This window comes from Manacus candei, unplaced genomic scaffold (genome assembly GCF_025592945.1).
Source record: "Manacus candei isolate 608988 ecotype Guabito, Panama unplaced genomic scaffold, ASM2559294v1 h1tg000022l, whole genome shotgun sequence".
NCBI classification, from domain to species: Eukaryota; Metazoa; Chordata; class Aves; order Passeriformes; family Pipridae; genus Manacus; species Manacus candei.
In genome coordinates, this window is record NW_026138070.1 from 837,737 (window position 1) to 855,325 (window position 17,589).

A 17,589-nucleotide genomic window follows, 5' to 3' on the forward strand; every position below is an offset into this window, starting at 1 on the left:
TCCCGTCCCTCCTCGCCCCACGTGTGACACACAGAGAAATGAAAGTACCTACACGACAGCTCTGAGAGAAGGAAAAGCCTAGAACAGATGCAGGCGACTGCTGGTGGCCTTACCCTGCGTCCATGCTGCTTTCCCTGGCCCGGGGCAGCTTCAGGAAGAAGCCAGGCCTTTCCCTCCAGCAGAGAAAGCACCTCTGCACCGCCCCGGCTGTGTGGTCATCACGGGTGACACCAGCTCTAACCACGTGGCTGCTCTCGTTCTCAAAAGGAAAGAAATCTGACTGTTTTAAGGGCGTTTTGGAAGTTCCCTTTCTCTTTCAAAGCACAACCTGCGCATGCAAAGCCAGGCCAGCTTCTCACATCTGAGCTCTAAACTCCAGAGTAGTGTTGTTAAGGCACATCCCTCTGCTGGGATCCCGGCTCATCCTGGAAAAGCACCTCTGCAGCAAGACTGACAGCCTGGCACAGGGCATCTGGGATGGTAAAGAATCACAAAAGACTTATAAATAGGGTTCCCCAAAATTGGCACGGTGCTGATGTAATTCCATGTGAAAGGAGGTGCCATTTAGAGCCCCATTGCACAATGAATGGTGGAGACATTCCCCTTCAGGGAAGGTGGGAAACCACGGTGATGGTGAGACCCAGCAGAAGGAAAAGACACCCTGTGGGAAGAAGTGGGAGCGCTGTGGCACAGCTAAATTAAAGATGAACTGGGAAGAGCCTTAGAGCCTCATGTTCAGCTCCCTGCCCCTTTCAGCCCCCCAGTTTGGAGGCTATTCCAGCTCTGGGCTGTGTCTGCTCCCTGCTGTCACCAGCTTCCCACACCAAAGGAAAGACCTGGAATATCACTTCTGCCAGTAAGAGTTCTGCAGTCAGACCCCACCAAGAGTATTTATCACCTCCAGAGACCTCAAACTGCTTATTAAAGTGAAGATCTCCTTGTCCAGGGAAGGGCAGCAAGGAATTCTCCATCCCTTCTGCCCTGAGGCTGAAGAGAGGTGGCAGGAGATGCTTGGCATGACTGGCATAGCTCGGGAGGGACCTGCGCTGGATTTATTGCAGGTTTCTAGAGGAAGAGGGACCAAAACGTGCAAAGCCAGGGGCTGGTGATGGGATGCAAGGCTGCAGGTGGGATTTGCTGGTGTTCACAGGGAGAGCTGCTCTCCCTGCACCTCCCCGAGCCGGCTCCAGCGATTGCTGGGTTGCTGCTTCCCTCTGTTGCTAGTCAGGGCATTGCAGGAAAACTGCACACGAGAAAAGAGGCCAGGAGCAGGGAGAGAAAGCCTGAGAACAGGTGATCACCACCTCCCCTCGCCCTGGGACTCAGCCCATGGCAGGGCTGCCACCCCCGGGATGCTGGACCCGGCTGGGTCGCAGCGGGACCGGTTCCTCCCGTGCATGCCCCTTCCCTGTGAACTGCCACTGAAGTAATTTCCAAAGATTAGTATGGAAAAGCTCAGTGTACTCAATTTTCCACACTGCTGTGGCTTTGGCTATATCTGAAATGCCAAGTTAGCCCCAGGCCAGCTGAAGCAGCTCTTTCCCCCCAGGTCCCAGAGAGAGAGGGAGAAGGAAGAACACACACCAAGGTCCCAAGTGGGAGAACCCTGGAGAAGCAGAGCTGATGAACCTCTGTATATCCAACCACAGTTCGCTCACGGTTCGTGTTCTGACCGCAGACCCCAATATATTCTTAGAATGATTATAAACCCAACTTCCTTTCAGCACTGTGAGGAAAGTGAGGGGGTCTCACAGCACTGCCCAGCTGCTGAGTTTCTGCACTCTCTAGAGGGAGCATCTTTGATCTCACCATCAACTTTAAAGCTCGGGGTGAGCCCCTAGAAATGCCCAGTGCTATTGATAAGAAATTCACTGCTGTGCTGCCACTCCAGCCCAGGATGAAACGTGATGGCATTTTGCAGCCACCTTAAAGGGAGATAAATGCCCAAACTCTGTATAACAGGGCTATGAGTAATTCCTAAGGACTCTTTGCCCATCCTGAGAGAGGAGGACTTTTGAGAGCCATGGCTACCTCTTATACTCCAAGCTTGATGGCTTGGGAACCAGTCCTGGACCTTCTCTCCTCTGCACAACGAGACCCATTGGGATTATCCAGCCCACAGCAAACAACTCAATATTTGCAAAATGCTGCCAGTCTCAGGGTGCCAGTGCTGCCCCTTGCTATTGTTAGTTTGTCCAGGATTATTAAATCCACACCTGCAAAATGAGGTTTGTAAAAGCAATGAAGAGCGAGTGAGTGAGCTTTCCCACAGCACACTTGAATCTCAGGAGCCCTCCTTGGGGTGCAGCAGGTTATTAACTATTTACTTTCCAAGGAGAAGGCAGGCTGGACAGAAATCCTCTCTGGATGGAGTCACTGACAGGTAGCTCGTGGCAGGGCAGGAGGCTGAGGCAGCCGCTCTCTCTCTCTCCCTGGCAGCCTCATGGCTGTGCAGGGACCTGGCTGTGGCAGCCAGCCCCTGCATCCCACCGGGATCCAGCCCCTCCACTGCTTCTCCCACTCCAGGCTGGGCCGTTTTTACTCCAATCTCAGGCACTTGGGAGCAAACTTTCCAAGACACTTCAACACTGTGTAACAAGCCCACGAAGCCAAGTGGCCGCGAATCACCTTCCAGGCACGTTATCGAGTGCCCCGGAGAGGGTCGTGCCGAGAAACTCGCACACGCGAATAGCAAGGGGTTTCCTTTTCTAGGTTTTTTTCCTCCTACCTGAGTTTCGAGTTCCCCCGGAGGTGTCCCGCAGACAGGAGTGGCCTGGGATAGAGGATCTATGTTATTTACCGCACTACGATCTAGTAGCGTCCCGGTCGCCTAGGCAATGACATTGGAGCTGCTGAAAGCTGTGTGAACAGTGAGGCGAAAGCTCGTGCGCTCCTTCCTGGAACGGGAGGCAGTTGCAAGGGGGTGGGGAATGCTCAGCCGAGCGTGCCGGGGAATTAAGCTGGTCACCAGTGCCAGAGCGACTCCAGGGCAGGGAGCACCTCGCCCGAGGCGGCTGCGGGGGTTTAATCGGAGCGCTTGGGTTGGAAGGGACCTTAAAGCTCGTTTTGTTCCACGGGCAGGGACACCGCAGGTGGTGGCGGCAGGGCGGCTGTCGCGTCTGTCCCTCTGCCACGGGCCAGAAAACTGGTGCGTTTACCCACCCCAAATACACCGGAGTGCCTGTAACTGGTTTTTGGAACCCAGATAATCCGCAATGAAAACAAGATGCGAGCGTTTCTGTGATCGCGAGGTTTATTTTTAGATGATGGTGGCTGTGGTCCCTGAGCAGGGCGGTGGGTCGCACCCGGCCCGTGCTGTCACTGGGACGAGAACCGGGCTACTGCCACCCGAAAATGCTGAGGTTCGGAGCGGAGGGGCGAGGGCAGCCGTGTGTTCCCCCGGGAAGGGACGCGTGGGATCCGGAGCGTGTTGGGGACACGCGTCCCTGTCACCGCCCCCGTCCCCCCTCGGGCTGTTTCCCAAGGGAATATGTCCCGCGGGAGGGGTTATCTGGCTTCTGCCCCTTCGCTGGTGTGTCTGTATGTTTGTAGGTATTTATTTATTTGTCTGTTTGTTGATTGATGGATTCCAGTCCATTCACATCCTTTTTCTGGGGCAATCTATTGCAATCGTCAGTTTCTCTGTCCTGTCCGGGGAACCCGGCGGGGACGTCCCGCCTGTGCTCCTGTCACTTGTCGGTAATTAGCCGGGAGGGCTGATTAGCCGGAAGGGGCGATTAATTACCCAGGGCACTCCCGGGCGCGGGATACTGCCCGCGGAAAGGCGCCATATGAGGGGGGGCGGTTCTCTGAGGACGGGGAGTTCCGCCGACCCCGGAGGGGGCGGGGGAGGGGGAACACCCCCCTCTGCTCATTAAGCGCCTCATTAACGTCTCATTTGCATATCAATGACCTCCCGAGGCGCGTTCCCGCCGCAGGGCGCCCCCTGCCGGCCCGGCGCGGGCACCGCACCCCCCCGGCGCGCGGCGGCCCCGCCCCTTCCGGCGGCGGGGGGAGCGCAGCGGGGCGGGCCCAGCGCGGCGGGTTCGAATCCCGGCGGGTTCGAATCCCGGCGCCGCCGCCCCCGCCATGAACTTCTCGGAGCTGTTCGAGCTCTCGGGGCTCCTGGGCCGCTTCTCCCCCGACGGGAAGTGCCTGGTGAGTACCGGCCGCGGGCAGCGGGGCCGCTCGGGCCGGGCCGGGCCGGGGCGGTTGGCGGAGCCCCCGAGCGGCCGCGGCGCGGGGCCCCCGGGCCGGGCCGGGGCGGACACGGAGCGGCGGAGCCCCGGAGGCCGCGGGTGCGAGCCCTGAGCGGGGCAGCGAGGGTCTGTAACGGAGGCCTGGCTGAGGCTAAACGAACCGTAGGTAAATTAATTGGTGCTTTAATTAGTACCTGAAGGGAGCCGCAGGAAGGATGGAAAGGGACTTTCTACAAGGGCCTGGAGGGACAGGTCACGGGGGAATGGCTTCAAAGTGCCGCAGGGCAGGATTAGAGGGGGTAGTGGGGGAAAATTCCTCTCTGAGAGGGTGGGCAGGCCCTGGCACAGGTTGCCCAGAGAAGCTGTGGCTGCCCCATCCCTGGAATTGTCCAAAGCCAGGTTGGACAGGGCTTGGAGCACCCTGGGCTAGTGGAAGGTGTCCCTGCCCGTGGCAGGGGATGGGACTGGATGGGCTTTAAGGTCCCTTCCAACCCAAACCGTCCTGGGATTCTACGAAATAAAATAATAGTTATAAGATAAAGAGTCATTTTGTAAGAGCAGAATTACTTAGCCGGGAGTGATGGAATGAATGAGGATTCTATTTATTACTGTGACCTCCTTCCCTCCTGGTTTAGCTGTTCTCATTGTAGTTTGCAGTGAGCTCAGTGCACACAGAATAGAATTACAGAATCACAGAATGGTTTGGGCTGGAAGGGACCTCCAAGATCACCCAGTGCCAGGAATGGGGCAGCCACAGCTTCTCTGGACAGCCTGTGCCAGGGCCTCCCCACCCCAGGGAGGAATTTTTTCTTGAAAACGTGACTCTGACCCTCTCTGAACTTACACTCTGGATGGCAGTGAGCTGGGCACTGGCAGCCTGGCAGGGACAGTCCCAGTGCTCCAGCCCAGGATGCTGCCCCTGCTTAGCCCTGTTCCTGTCCCGCTCAGGCCTTGTGTGTCCAGCACCGCTTGGTGGTCCGGGATGTGAGTTCCCTCCAGGTCCGCCAGCTCTACACCTGCCTGGATAAGATCCAGTACATTGAGTGGTCATCGGACTCCCTGTTCATCCTGTGTGCCATGTACAAGCGAGGGATTGTCCAGGTGAGGACAAAAGCAGGAGAGAATCTGTTTCCTGGTGGGAATTTGGGTGTGCTGGGAGTGAGAGCTTAATAGCCAGCACTAGTCTGAAGGTCTGCTGAAATTCCTGATGTTGATAACGCAGTTTGAGGATAACCCAGCATGCCAGGATTTTTAAAGCCATAACAAACATCTTACTTTGAAAAAGAATATTTAGAATAAAAACATTTAATAAAGCAAATCAAAGCTGGAGATTATCGTACCAGTTTCTTACTGCAGTAGAAAATAAATAACATGCAGACTTGTTGAACAGACTAAAACTGTTTTTTAAGTGTTGAATATTCAGAATATTTGTCACAGAAAACCCAACCCCACCTCATTTGCCACTTCCATTATCACCCAGAGGGGTGGGACTCACTTTTGCAGTGGGATCCAGCGCCAGTCCTTCATGGCCACGGGTGGTCAGGGCTCCTGGGCTGCCTGGAATGGGGTGCAGCAGCGTGTTCTCAGCTGTAGGGAATTCCCCTGAGCAGAGGGGTCGATGAGCTGTTGTTCCCTGCACTGTCTGCTTGCCCCCTGCCCCAGGTCTGGTCCCTGGAGCAGCCGGACTGGCACTGTAAGATCGACGAGGGCTCGGCGGGATTGGTGGCTTCCTGCTGGAGTCCGGACGGGCGTCACATCCTCAACACCACCGAGTTCCATGTGAGTGTCAAGTCAGGATTGCTCTCCACGGTGTCAGATGTTGCTGTCTGCCCTTTGCCTCCTAAAATAACCCAAAGCTCTTAAAGCTGCAGTGGTGGTGGAGAACACGAGTGCAGCTCTGTGTTCCCGTGTGTAACCCGGGTTAATTCCGGGGTGGATGTTTGTTGTTCCATTAACGCTTTATTCTCTTGCTTCTGGGGATAAGATAGAAAATGGACTCTCAAATTTGAAGGTAAAATTATGTGTTTGAGAACATATTCTGATAATTTTAATATTTTTATGGCATTCATCAAATTTAGAATTTTAGAAATCCAATATGTTGTTTGCAGGATTTCTAGCAAAAAAAACCCCAAACAACAAACCCAAGCCATATTTGTTTGAGTGATATGTAATTAAAAAATACAGGCTTAGGTTTATTGACCTGTGAGATGAGATTTAGATCCAGGTCTTGGAAATACTTTCCCAGTTGTTTGATTTGATACACAGGAGTCAGACTACTGATGGAACCAGTTGGAAAATTAAAATTAAAACACCTCTAAGTGCTTATTAAGAGCCATATCGGGGAATGCACACTATGGCAGAATCCAAGTTGGAAGGCCTGTGGTCTCTGACTGGTCCACCTTTGGATCAGAGCTGATGACTCAGTACAATAACGAAGGGTCAGAAAATAGCCAAGAACTACATATGAGAGCTACATTTCTCCTTGTGTTTACTCTTTTCAAACCTTTGGCTGGGTTTTAGGTGGCAGGGTTTTGTGCCATGGTCCTGGCTAGCACTGAATTCACATGCTGCATTGCAAGATTTCTTCCTTTTTTTTTGGGCAAACCCCAGTGTCAGGGGGTACAGACAGGGACTGTGTGTGTGTGCAGACCCACCCCTTTAGACTGTGGAGTACGAGGAGTGATGAGTTTAGGCCTTGGTTTTCCCGGGTGTGAATTACTCTGATGGCAATTAAAATTAAAAAACGAGCCCAGAATTGCACCCTGGAGGCAGTGCAGCCATCCCTGCTGGCCAGGCAGCAGTGGAGGAGTCAGGACACTGCAGGCGGGTACTCTGCACTCCCAGGGAGTATCTCCTGGCACGTGTGTGTGGGGGTGGCCCGGCAAGGATTTATTGCCTCCCAACAGAACTTGCTTTGACCTTAGAGGATTTCATTAAGCCTTTGCCAAGTTGGCATCTGTGTTGGGATAAGTTTCCTCTCCAGCTGTAAACAGGTTGCTAAATTAGCTGTTGTCAGACAGCTGCCTGGGCCCGGCCGCGCTCCGAGCTGTGTTTACTCCCTCTGCTAAATCCACAGTCTGGGGGGACAGACGTGGGCAGTGCTGGGGGCAAACTGCGAGGATATTTAATATCAGCATGTTATCAAATCCAGTGATTGCCTGGGGGATTTGGGGGTTCCTCACCAGCCAGCTCAGCTCGGCTTTGGCCTCCTGACACTTTCAGACAGCACCAACTAATCACTCATGTAGTGCTTCAACTCAGTGTGTGAGCTCCACTGAAAGCTCAGAAGTTACTTTCTTATTCCCTGATTATTTTTTTTTTAAGGGATGTGTTTGTACTTATTAATTTCTAGCAGTCTGTACTTACCAGTGCCTCAGAAAAATCATTACAGAATCTCAGAATAGCTGGGGTTGGAAGGACCCTCTGGAGATCATCCAGTCCAACCCCCTGCAAAGGCAGGGTCATCTGGAGCAGGTGACACAGGAATGTGTCCAGGTGGGTTGGGAATGGCTCTAGAGAGGGAAACTCCATGCCCTCCCTAGGCTCCTGTTGCAGTGTTCCATGGAAAGAAATTCTTCCTTGTGTTGAGGTGGAACTTGCTGTCATTTATGTCATTTATGGCTATCACTCCTTGTCCTGTTGCTGGGCACTACTGAACAGAGTCTGGAACCAGCTTTTGACACCCCCTTTTGGGATTCAACTAACTTGCAGTCAGTCTTTTTGTGGTCTGCATTTCTCTCCTAAGATCCCCTCTGGGAGGCAGTGTCCTGTGGAAGATATCAAACCAGTGCTGTTGTTCCACTAGAATTTAGAGGCATAGGTGACAGGTGAAAGATCTGGAGAAAGCAAGTGGATCCTCTTCATGTCCCTGGAAATGTTTAAGGCCAGGTTGGACAGGACTTGGAACAACCTGGTCAAGAGGAAGATGTCGGTGGAACTGGATGATCTTGAAGCTCCCTTGCAACCCAGACCATTCCAGGATTCTGTGCTTCCTCATGACCCTTGTGTTTTGGGATAAATGGTGTGAAGATGTTCTGGAGTCCTTCTCTGAAGAGCTGTGCTTATGAACTACATACACTGTACTTTCTCTCCTTCCACATTAGGTCCTTAAGCATTAAGGAGCTTCTCTGGAACTCCAGCAGCAGGGAGAAGTGTGTGTTTTTGTGTGTATCCGGGCTAATCCTTAGTAACTGTGAGTGGCTGCGTTGGCTGAAAAATGCTTTCTGGCGAGGAATGTGCTCCGAATAATCTTCTGAAATCCAGTGCTGACAGACACTGCTATGTAAGGGGCCGAGTGACCCAGTCAAGTCTGGGACAAGAGTTGACAGTCATTTGAGCTGTAGGTTGTTTAAAAGTGTGTTTTTGTCTGCTGAAAATCACCAGTCCTACACCTGCCTGGAGCTGTCAACATCGGGCTGTAGTCCTGGGCCCGGCGCTGGACACTGTTTATCACGTTACCATCCAAATACTTTTTATTTCTCAGCTGTTTTTAGGCTATTTTAAAAATGCTTCTGCTTTTGGTTTGTTTTTCCACTGCAAAACAACAGCTGAAAACTTCTCAGACACCATTATCGTGAGGATTTGAGTTTGACAGCTCCCCTCAGTCAAGTCATCGATGCTGGACAGAAAGTATCCCCCAAAAGGAGCAGTGGAGAAGGGATTGCTGCAGAATTAATGGACCATGGTCTGTTCTGCTACAAAGGCAATTGTCCCTTCCCCCCAAATTCCATGAGAAAGGCAACAAGCAGCAATGCAAATTTCCTGTCATTTTTGAAAAGTTTTGTTTCTCTGTGTTTGATGTTTCTGTCTTTCCTGATCCTTTCTGTGAGCTGTGACATAATCTTTCTAATCTTCTTCATCTAATTTATGTTGACAACTTGGGTGAGGTTGTGGAATAATGTTCTAGGTGGGAGTGTGTAGGTTTTCCCTTTCTGTCACAATTTAATTGTAAACACACTGTTAATCCAGGTAAGGGGGTGTGAAATCCATGCATTAAGCACATAATGTGAGATTCTCAGTTTGTGGGAACATCTGACTGTGCACAAATGGAACAACAGAAAAGGATCCTGATTGCAGGAATCAAAATGGTTTGGTTTTGAACGTTTCTTAAACTGGGCCAAACCCTCAGGTTGTGTGAGTTGGGTGAGAGGTTACAGAGGGTTGGGGCAGAGTGGGTCCATGGACTCTGACTTGCAGGTGTCATTTGAGCCTGCAGTCCTGGCAGGAGAGAGGGAGCAAAGCTGAACAGGCAGCAAGCAACAGGACAAGAGGAAACGGCCTCAAGCTGTGTCAGGGGAGGTTCAGGTTGGACACCAGGAGGAATTTCCTCCTGGAAGGGGTGGTCAGGCCTAGGAAGGGGCTGCCCAGGGAGGTGGTGGAGTCCCCATCCCTGGAGATGTCCAAGGAAGGACTGGACGTGGCACTCAGTGCTCTGGGCTGGGGGACAAGGTGGACATCGGGCACAGGTTGGACTTTGAGGCCTTTTCCAACCCAAGTGATTCAGTGGCTCCATGGTGGAGCAGAGATGGATGCAGAAAGACTTCAAAAGGAGGGTGTAATTGCCTTTTCCCTGTGGTGGAGCCTCAGGCAGGGCAGAGGTGACAGTGGGAGCTCAGCGTGGGATGTGCTGTGTCTCACCTCCAGACATTTCCCTCTTCCTGTGCACTTGAGATCCACGTGAGCAGCAAGGTTTTGCCTCCTGAGGCTCAGAGCAGCCAAGGTGGTCCAGGATGGCCAGTAGAGCTGATTGTGAGGCCAAGTGGCAGCACAAGTGTAAACTCGGATGCCTTTGTCAGGAGAAATGATGATCCAGCCCTCAGCATTCGAAGCCTGCAGCTGCTAAGCTTGTATTAAGTGGCTGGGGAATGTGTGCTGTGTGTTTTGCTCGGGGGAGGCAGCAGCCAGTGCATTTAGGGCTGCAATTAATAGTCCTCAGCAGCATTTCAGCACTGCAGTTGCTGCAGGAGAATGTGTGGAGGCATCGTGTTGGTATTTTTAAAGTAAACCTTGCAGAGGAGCAGTCTGACAACGCTGGGCTCCCGTGGCCGGAAGTGAGGGGTGCAGGGATAAAACCTGATTAATGTCCTTCATCTCATGGATTCCTCCAGGACCTGCTACACTTGTAGGGGGGATTCTGCCCCTCTGCCCTGCTCAGGTGAGACCCCACTGCAGAGCTGCCTCCAGCTCTGGGGGCCCAGCACAGCAAGGACATGGAGCTGCTGGAGCGAGTCCAGAGGAGGCACCAAGATGATCAGAGAGATGGAGCAGCTCTGCTGGGAGGAAAAAGCTGAGAGAATCAGGATTGTTCAGCCTGGAGAAGAGAAGGCTCCAGAGTGACCTAATTGTGGCCTTCCAGTGCCTGAAGGGAGCCCACAAGAAAGATGGAGAGAGACTTTGGACAAGGGCCTGGAGAGACAGGACAAGGGGGAATGGCTTCAAACTGACAGAGAGTAGGTTTGGATTGGATATTAGGAAAAAAATCTTTATTGCAAAAAGCTCTACCTGCAGCTCTTCTGGAATCTTACCTCAGTGCAGTAAAACACAAGGGAAAAGCTGTCTGTGGTCGCTGCAGCTCCAAATGCAAAGTTTCCCTTGCCATCCTCAGTGTCCCTGGGTCTGGGGCTGCCGTTGCCAAGGGAGAGGGAGTATTTGTTTTTAACTGGATAATGTACAGATGGCAGGGCCGAGCCTGGGGTGCAGCTGTGACCTTGGGGAGCTGTGGGGAGGCTGGGTCTGCAGCTGCCTGCCCTCTGCAGTTCCAGAAATCCCCTGAACACCAGTGTCATGCCTTGCTTGGTAGGGCAGGTTTGGGGTGTTTTCTAATTTTTCAGTAATTCTGTAACATTGCCTCCTTCTATGTGGCTGAGGAGGGAAGTGCAAAATACAAATCTCCACGTTGTTGGTGTGAATTTTGTGCACCCCTCTAGAGTATTCAGTGTGGTGCAATGTAAATTTGGGGTAAATACCCTGCTATCTGCAGGGGGCTGGGAGAGAACTCCTCACCCACATTGAACCATACTGAGTAGCCACAGAGTTTAATTAACCACAGAAGGTTCATTGATCTACTTTGTGTTGCTGAACTAGGCTGATGTTTTTCTATTTGCTTAATTCTTTTTTTTTTTATCTACAAAAATAACCCAAAGTGCTCCCTGTCTCTCTGCCAGCTGCGGATAACGGTGTGGTCCTTGTGCACCAAATCTGTGTCCTACATCAAGTACCCCAAAGCGTGTCAGCAGGGTGAGTGTCACACATCTACCCAGCAATGGCCTTTTAATGTGGCAGACAGGAAAAAATGAATTCAGTGTGAAGGCATAAAATTAAACTGGATGTACTGTGGTGAAAAAACATTAATCCAAAGTGGCCTTTCTCATCTTTTGCACGTGGAAGGGTTGGAAAGGGAAGCTCGTGCCAAGGCTGTCAGGCCACATGGCTGTGGAGAGCAGTTTCCTGCCTGAGGGTTGTGTCCCACAGATGACAAAGACAATTATGTATTCCAGATAAAATTGTAGTGGATGGGAAGCAATGCCTGAGAGTTGGTGGAGAACTGATGGTTGCATAACTGATCCATTTAGCCAGGCTAAATGAAGTGGTTACTTGAAATCTGTGGGGTTTATATAACAACTGTCAGTGATCAGATGTGTTTTGAAGCTCTGCATCCTGAGGAATTGTACATTCCAAGCTCAAAAATTGCTGACACAAGCGAATCAGTAACACTGTGCTCTGCCTTGATTAATGTGACCTTCTGCGAAGAGATTCTTTCTGCTCTTTCATTTCTGCTTTGAATTGGGAGTAACTGTTCTTCACTGAAGACTCATCAGCCGTCCTGCCTTGTTGTCTCTCTTCTGTTTAACACAGTTCTAATGAACTCTGTCCCCTGGCAGGGGTGGTTTTCACCAAGGACGGGCGTTACATGGCCGTGGCAGAGCGCCGCGACTGCAAGGACTTCATCAGCATCTTCGTGTGCAGCAACTGGCAGCTCCTCAGGGTAAGCTCTGCCCTCTCCTCCCACTGCTACGTGCATTGTAACATTTACTACCTTAGTAATAGTGAGAGGAGCAAGTGCTTGATCCTCCGAACTTGTGATATAAACTGTTCACTGGTGAGATCAGTCCAGGAAGGGTGACACTGCTGTGGGGGACTGGGTGGATCTGAGCAATTAAACCGAGCAGGAACTTGTCTATGTGTAGTGTCACCTCTGGCTCAGGAATTCTGAGGCTCACTAGAAGCTGATAGAAAAATTTGGGAACTATCACTAAGTGCTTGTTGTGTTCCTGAGCTCTTCCCTAATAATCTTTGTTGTGGAGGTTGTGGCTGCTCCATCCCTGCAAGTGTTCAGGCCAGGTTGGACGGGGCTTGGAGCAACCTGTTCTAGTGGAAGGTGTCCCTGCCCAGTGCAGGGGGGTGGAACACAATGAGCTTTAAGGTCCCTTCCAGCTCATACCATTCTGGAGTTCTATGATCCTGTACCAGACTTTGAGACAAGGAATTCTACCTGGATTTCTTGACTGTTTCAGTGTAACTAATTTAATTTTCTTATGAAAAGCTGTTCATTTGAAGGTATGGAAACTTTTGCCCTTTCTATAAAGGGAAGCAAATATTACAAAAGGAAATATTTCTGTTTCTACTCTGGCATGCAAAAGGCTCTTTTGCATTTGTGGTAGCCCTTGAAAGTATAAAACTGAACATTCTGTCAGGATTTGTTGACATAATATTTCAAATGGGTTTGTGGTTTCTCTTTTGGGAGCAGCATTTTGACACTGAAACACAGGATCTGTTTGGGATTGAGTGGGCTCCTAATGGCTGTGTGCTGGCAGCGTGGGACTCGTGCCTGGAGGTAGGAGAAAAGCAGATGATTTTCTTGAGAGAGTTCAACTGGTCTTTAGGCATCATGTAGAAAGCAGTAACTAAAAAAACCTGGTGTTTAAAATGTTTCTTTTAAACATAAAATGGTTTGAGTTCAGCTTTTGTTTAATATTGTACTTATATTTGGGATGGATGCCCTTGCAAGTGGGTGTCACCATTCTGTAAATCTTCAATGACAGCAAATTCTTTCTAATTTATCTTGCAAAAAATAATTGATTGTAGACATTGCAGAAGGTGCTATTGAAATAATAATGGAAGAATCCTCTGTGAGAGTCTTCTGCAGCTTCACTGATATTGCACTGCACAGTGATTTTACAGTTATAAAACTACTCATCCAAAAAGTGAACCATGAAGCCTGGAGCCTGCTAACTCGTAGATAAGAGACCATGACCTCTGTATTTAACTTGCTGCATTTTAAACAGAGAGAGTTTGGGAGGAGTGCTTTGCCTGCCTGTGGTCTCTGACACTCCTGCTGGTGCTCAGAGTGCCTGTCTGTGTTGCAGTACAAGCTCCTGCTGTACTCCCTCGATGGCAGACTGCTCTCCTCCTACCGCGCCTACGAGTGGCCTCTGGGCATCAAGTCGGTTGCCTGGAGCCCCAGCAGCCAGTTCCTGGCAATTGGCAGCTTTGATGAGAAGGTGAGAAATAGGTTTGTTTTCTCCCTCTTTGTTCTAAACCATTTGTAGAGCCCTGTCCTGACAGTCTGCTCTTGCAATGCTTCCTGAACCAGGTGCGTATCTTGAACCACGTGACGTGGAAGAAGATCACAGAGTTTGAGCATCCAGCAACCATTGCCAGCAAAAAGACTGTGAGTACAGATCCAAAATCCATGGGGTTGTTAGCAGAGCTTTGGTGCTGCTGTTTGTGTCTGAAAGATGCTGATAAATGCATTTCATTTTGGAGACCTTGATTCCCCCCCCCCCCCCTAATTAGGGCTTGGGAAATTGCATGAAAACTTGGGAATGTAAGAAAAATGGGGGAATCCTTTCAAATTTGATGGGATATGTGTCTGTGATCTTCTCCTTAGCACTAAGAGATTCTCAGATGCTCCTGTCATATGCCAGTGTTTTTGGTGTAGGTGGTGGCTGCATTACAGATTTGGGTGTGCATCCCATGGGAAGAAGGAGGGATTTGTCTCAGCTTTATACAGTTCCTGACTTTGATCACAATCCAGTTCCAGTGATGTTTAGAGGCACATCCTGTGTGGACAGGCTCATCCAGCTCACCTAAAGAGCATTTCCTGGAACATCTGTCAGCATTGATTTTATCCTTTATACCTGTACCTGCAAGGCCTGACAGATTCTGGGTCGTTGGCAGCAGGCACAGAACTTTAGTCTTGTTCCAAAAATCCCAGGCTGATCTCATCCACAGAGGTAACAAGAACAGTGTGTAGAGTTGTTTGCCACTGTAGGAGGGACTGCACAGGTCTCCTGGCAGAGTCTGTGTGTGGACTGTAACTCTGCAGTAGTCACACGACTCTGCTCATGTCCCTTAACCAGAAGAAAGGCAAGAGCCATTAAAGCACCTCAGCAAAGCTTCTCATGGCTGAGAAATGCCTTTACTTCCAGTTAGGTGTAAAATATGTCATGGAAAACAAATGGAAATAGCTCTGTTAATCTCCACTACACAGGCAGGAATTGCAGTTGGTGCTTTTTAGCCTGGTGCTTGTGTTTGGGAATATGTTGTAGGCATGCTGAAATATTTTTGCTATTTCCTTCTGCAATGCTGCACTTGGTTTGAGTTTATTTATGATAGAATCAGATTAAAGATTCTTGGCTGCAAAAATGAAATCCATGTTCCCACTGTAACGAGGATGATTTATTTTCCAGTCAGGAATAATGAATGAGGGGCACTGTGGCAGATTCGTTCCTTGTAGACTTCAAGGTTTGTGTATTTGTCACAGGAGTGTTTTTACTGATCATGGTTCCAAACAGCCTGGGATTCCCTGGGAGTGCTGAATTCCATGTCGGTCTACCAAAGCCCTTTCCTCTGATGAACCAGGGGATTCTGAGATATAACAAGTGTGCAAAGAGTCAGTGGGGTGTGGGTGTTTGGTAACAGCCCATGATCAAACTCTCTGAGGCCCTTCTGTAGAACTCTCACTTGTTTCTTTGTAGATTGTGTACAAAGAAGTGGAGAAATCCCCATCTGTTGAAACAGAGAGACTTTCTTTCCCTCCAACAAAAGCATTGGCCAGTTCTCTCTTCAGCACACAGAGTAAATGTAAGCCAAAGTTTACTTAAACAAGACACTTGAGTTTGCCATGGGAAGTCTTTCTATAAATAAATGGTATAGGTGAACTCTGCCCCTTGGATGGTGGAACAGATCCTCTGGATGTTCTCAAGAGCAGTAAAAACCAATCTCATTGTTTGTGGCACTGTTAATGACCTTTGTTTTGCACCAATGTTTGAAATGTTAGTTAAAAGGTAGTGGAAATTTTGACCCCTCCTTATTTTCCTAATTTAATCTCAGACCTGCCTGGATTTCCAGCCTTTCCTTTTTTGTCGGAGGGCTGGAAATAATAAGCTGGTTATATGAATATGCAATATCTTAAAAGAATTGAAGTTTGGACCGGAACATCTTGGAGAAGAGTAAAATGTGGTCCTATTGCTTCAGAGATGATGGGTTTTAACAGCTGGGGTTTAAATGCATTGTCCATTCAGGCTCACTTAGTGAAGTGCTTTTCTTTCCCGTTCCAGATGAGATCTCCCAGGTGCCAGTTTCTTTACAGTATATCAAACCAGTTGCTGACAGGGCAAATCCCAAAGTGGGAGTTGGGATGTTGGCGTTCAGTGCAGATAATTGTTTCCTGGCAACCAAAAATGGTAAGTTCTGACTGCTCTGCCTTAAAGGGAAACCCTCTCTGGGAATGGGGGGGTTTCCTTATTGCACTTGTTGCTCTGTAAAATCAGCTCTGCTGAGATGTGTAACTACAGAGGCAACCCAGCCTCTGTCTTCTAGTGTATGTCAAGTGGTGTGAGCTGCCAGAATGGCTGATCAGAGCAGGAACTCAGCCTTGGCTCTGTATTTGATGAAAATAGTAGGTTTTTGTATTTCTTCAAGTGTGTGCAAGGTCACTGTGTTGAAAATGGAACATGCAAATCTTCCCCTCCATTTACAGCCTGGGTCTTGTGAAAGGCAGAACTCTGCACAGCCTGTAGCAGGGGGGATTCTGACTGCCTCAAATAGTGAAAGTCATGGAATTAATGTTCCATCTTTCCCTTCAATGATCCTGAGGAGCTGTTCATGTCTGGATGCCAAAGCTGTGGGTCAGGTGCAAAATCCATCAAACAGACTGATGAGATAAAAGCCAGGGAAGAACTGGGAGATGTACTAAGTCACTTCTTTTACCGTTTTTGCAATATTTCCGAGGCAATGCTGAAGGCTTTGCTTGGCAAGACTCTAGTGGTGGCACCCCTGGGGTGCACCTAGAGGTTTGTGTTGTGTTAATTTATGTTTGTGTCAGTTAATACCCGTTTAAAAACCACAAGTGTGACCCTTTCATCCTTCAAGTCTTACGTGACTGGCGCTTCCTTTGCAGACAGCATTCCCAACGCTGTGTGGGTCTGGGACATCCGGAGGCTGAAGCTGTTGGTGGTGCTGGAGCAGCTGTGCCCCGTCCAGGGTTTCCAGTGGGACCCCCGGCAGCCGCGCCTGGCGCTGTGCACGGGCACCAGCAGAGTGTTCCTGTGGTCCCCCGCCGGCTGCGTGGCCGTCCAGGTGCCCGGGGAAGGTGAGGCCCTGCAGGAGCTGCCACCAGCTGATCAGGGGCAAAATAGCTTTCCACTTACTAATCACTGTTAATCAGTGTTATCATGAAAATGGCTCAGGTGTGTTCTTGGAGCTTCTTAAAAGTGGGTATTTTTATCCTCAGAAAAAGGAGGAGCTCACAATGAGGCAGCAAATATCAAATGTATCAAGGTCAGAGCACGGGGCTGACAGGGATTTGTGTGACTGATTCCAGCTGCCTTTTCCTCCAGCAGGAGGACGGGCTGCCAGCTCCTTGCTGACACACTCTGATCTCTTCCTGCAGGCGACTTCCAGATCGTGTCTCTCTCCTGGCATTCCAGTGGGGACTCCATGGTGCTCCTGAGTAAGGACAACTGCTGTGTGTGTTACTTAGAAAGAGAAGAGGTAAAATAAAAAAATTAAAATGCACTAAGAATGCTCCCAAGTCTGAGGACGGAGGAGGAAAAGGGTAAAAATGTGTTGCCCAATCTGAAGTGTTTGTATTTATAAATTATTTATTTGAAGGAGCTCCAAGCTCAGTGTGTGAAGTATTGTGATTGCACTTGAGTGATGTAGCAACTGAAATGTAGGGAGTGAGTCTGGATTGCAAGAAAAACCTGAATATTGATGGAGTTGAACATTTCTCTGTGTCAACTCTGAACCCTTATTTTCCAGGACTGTAGCTCTGTGTGTATATAATGTATAGCTATTATTTAAATTTTCTAATTTCCAATAAATATTTTGATAGTTACAAACTATAAACCTGCACCTCTGCACTCTAAAGTCTGTGTCAGTTTGA

The 17,589-nt window shown here is 49.6% G+C and overlaps 2 protein-coding genes across 4 annotated transcripts in view; one reads left to right on the forward strand and one right to left on the reverse strand.

Moving 5' to 3' along the window:
• The window catches only part of TP73 (tumor protein p73), a 29,778-nt gene extending 23,914 nt beyond the window's left edge, over positions 1–5,864 (reverse strand). Inside the window, exon 1 of one of the 2 annotated variants that reach the window (XM_051786151.1) lies at positions 5,695–5,864. In XM_051786151.1, coding sequence (XP_051642111.1) covers positions 5,695–5,726 — 32 coding nt within the window. In that variant the 5' untranslated portion in view covers positions 5,727–5,864. Of the gene's footprint in view, positions 1–113; positions 189–5,694 lie in introns of those variants that run through there. The other variant, XM_051786152.1, reaches the window with a different exon arrangement.
• WRAP73 (WD repeat containing, antisense to TP73) lies at positions 4,001–17,558 on the forward strand. Of its 2 annotated transcripts, none has more exons than XM_051786153.1 (12): positions 4,001–4,158; positions 5,148–5,300; positions 5,862–5,978; positions 11,342–11,435; positions 12,080–12,183; positions 12,946–13,032; positions 13,565–13,699; positions 13,792–13,869; positions 15,179–15,284; positions 15,761–15,886; positions 16,603–16,794; positions 17,095–17,558. In XM_051786153.1, exons 1-12 carry the CDS (start codon positions 4,090–4,092, stop codon positions 17,202–17,204), a joined length of 1,371 nt encoding a protein of 456 aa, XP_051642113.1. In that variant the 5' UTR covers positions 4,001–4,089; the 3' UTR covers positions 17,205–17,558. The 2 variants fall into 2 exon arrangements, with proteins under 2 accessions (XP_051642113.1, XP_051642114.1); XM_051786154.1 differs by having other exon boundaries at positions 4,003–4,158; positions 11,363–11,435.
• Positions 17,559–17,589: the final 31 nt, after the last annotated feature.

Coding starts and splice junctions, on each gene's coding strand:
- WRAP73 (XM_051786153.1), top strand. CDS start 4,090: ATGAACTTCTCGGAGCTGTTCGAGCTCTCGGGGCTCCTGGGCCGCTTC. Junction 4,159..5,147: donor CCCCCGACGGGAAGTGCCTG/GTGAGTACCGGC, acceptor TGTCCCGCTCAG/GCCTTGTGTGTCCAGCACCG. Junction 13,033..13,564: donor CGTGGGACTCGTGCCTGGAG/GTAGGAGAAAAG, acceptor TCTGTGTTGCAG/TACAAGCTCCTGCTGTACTC.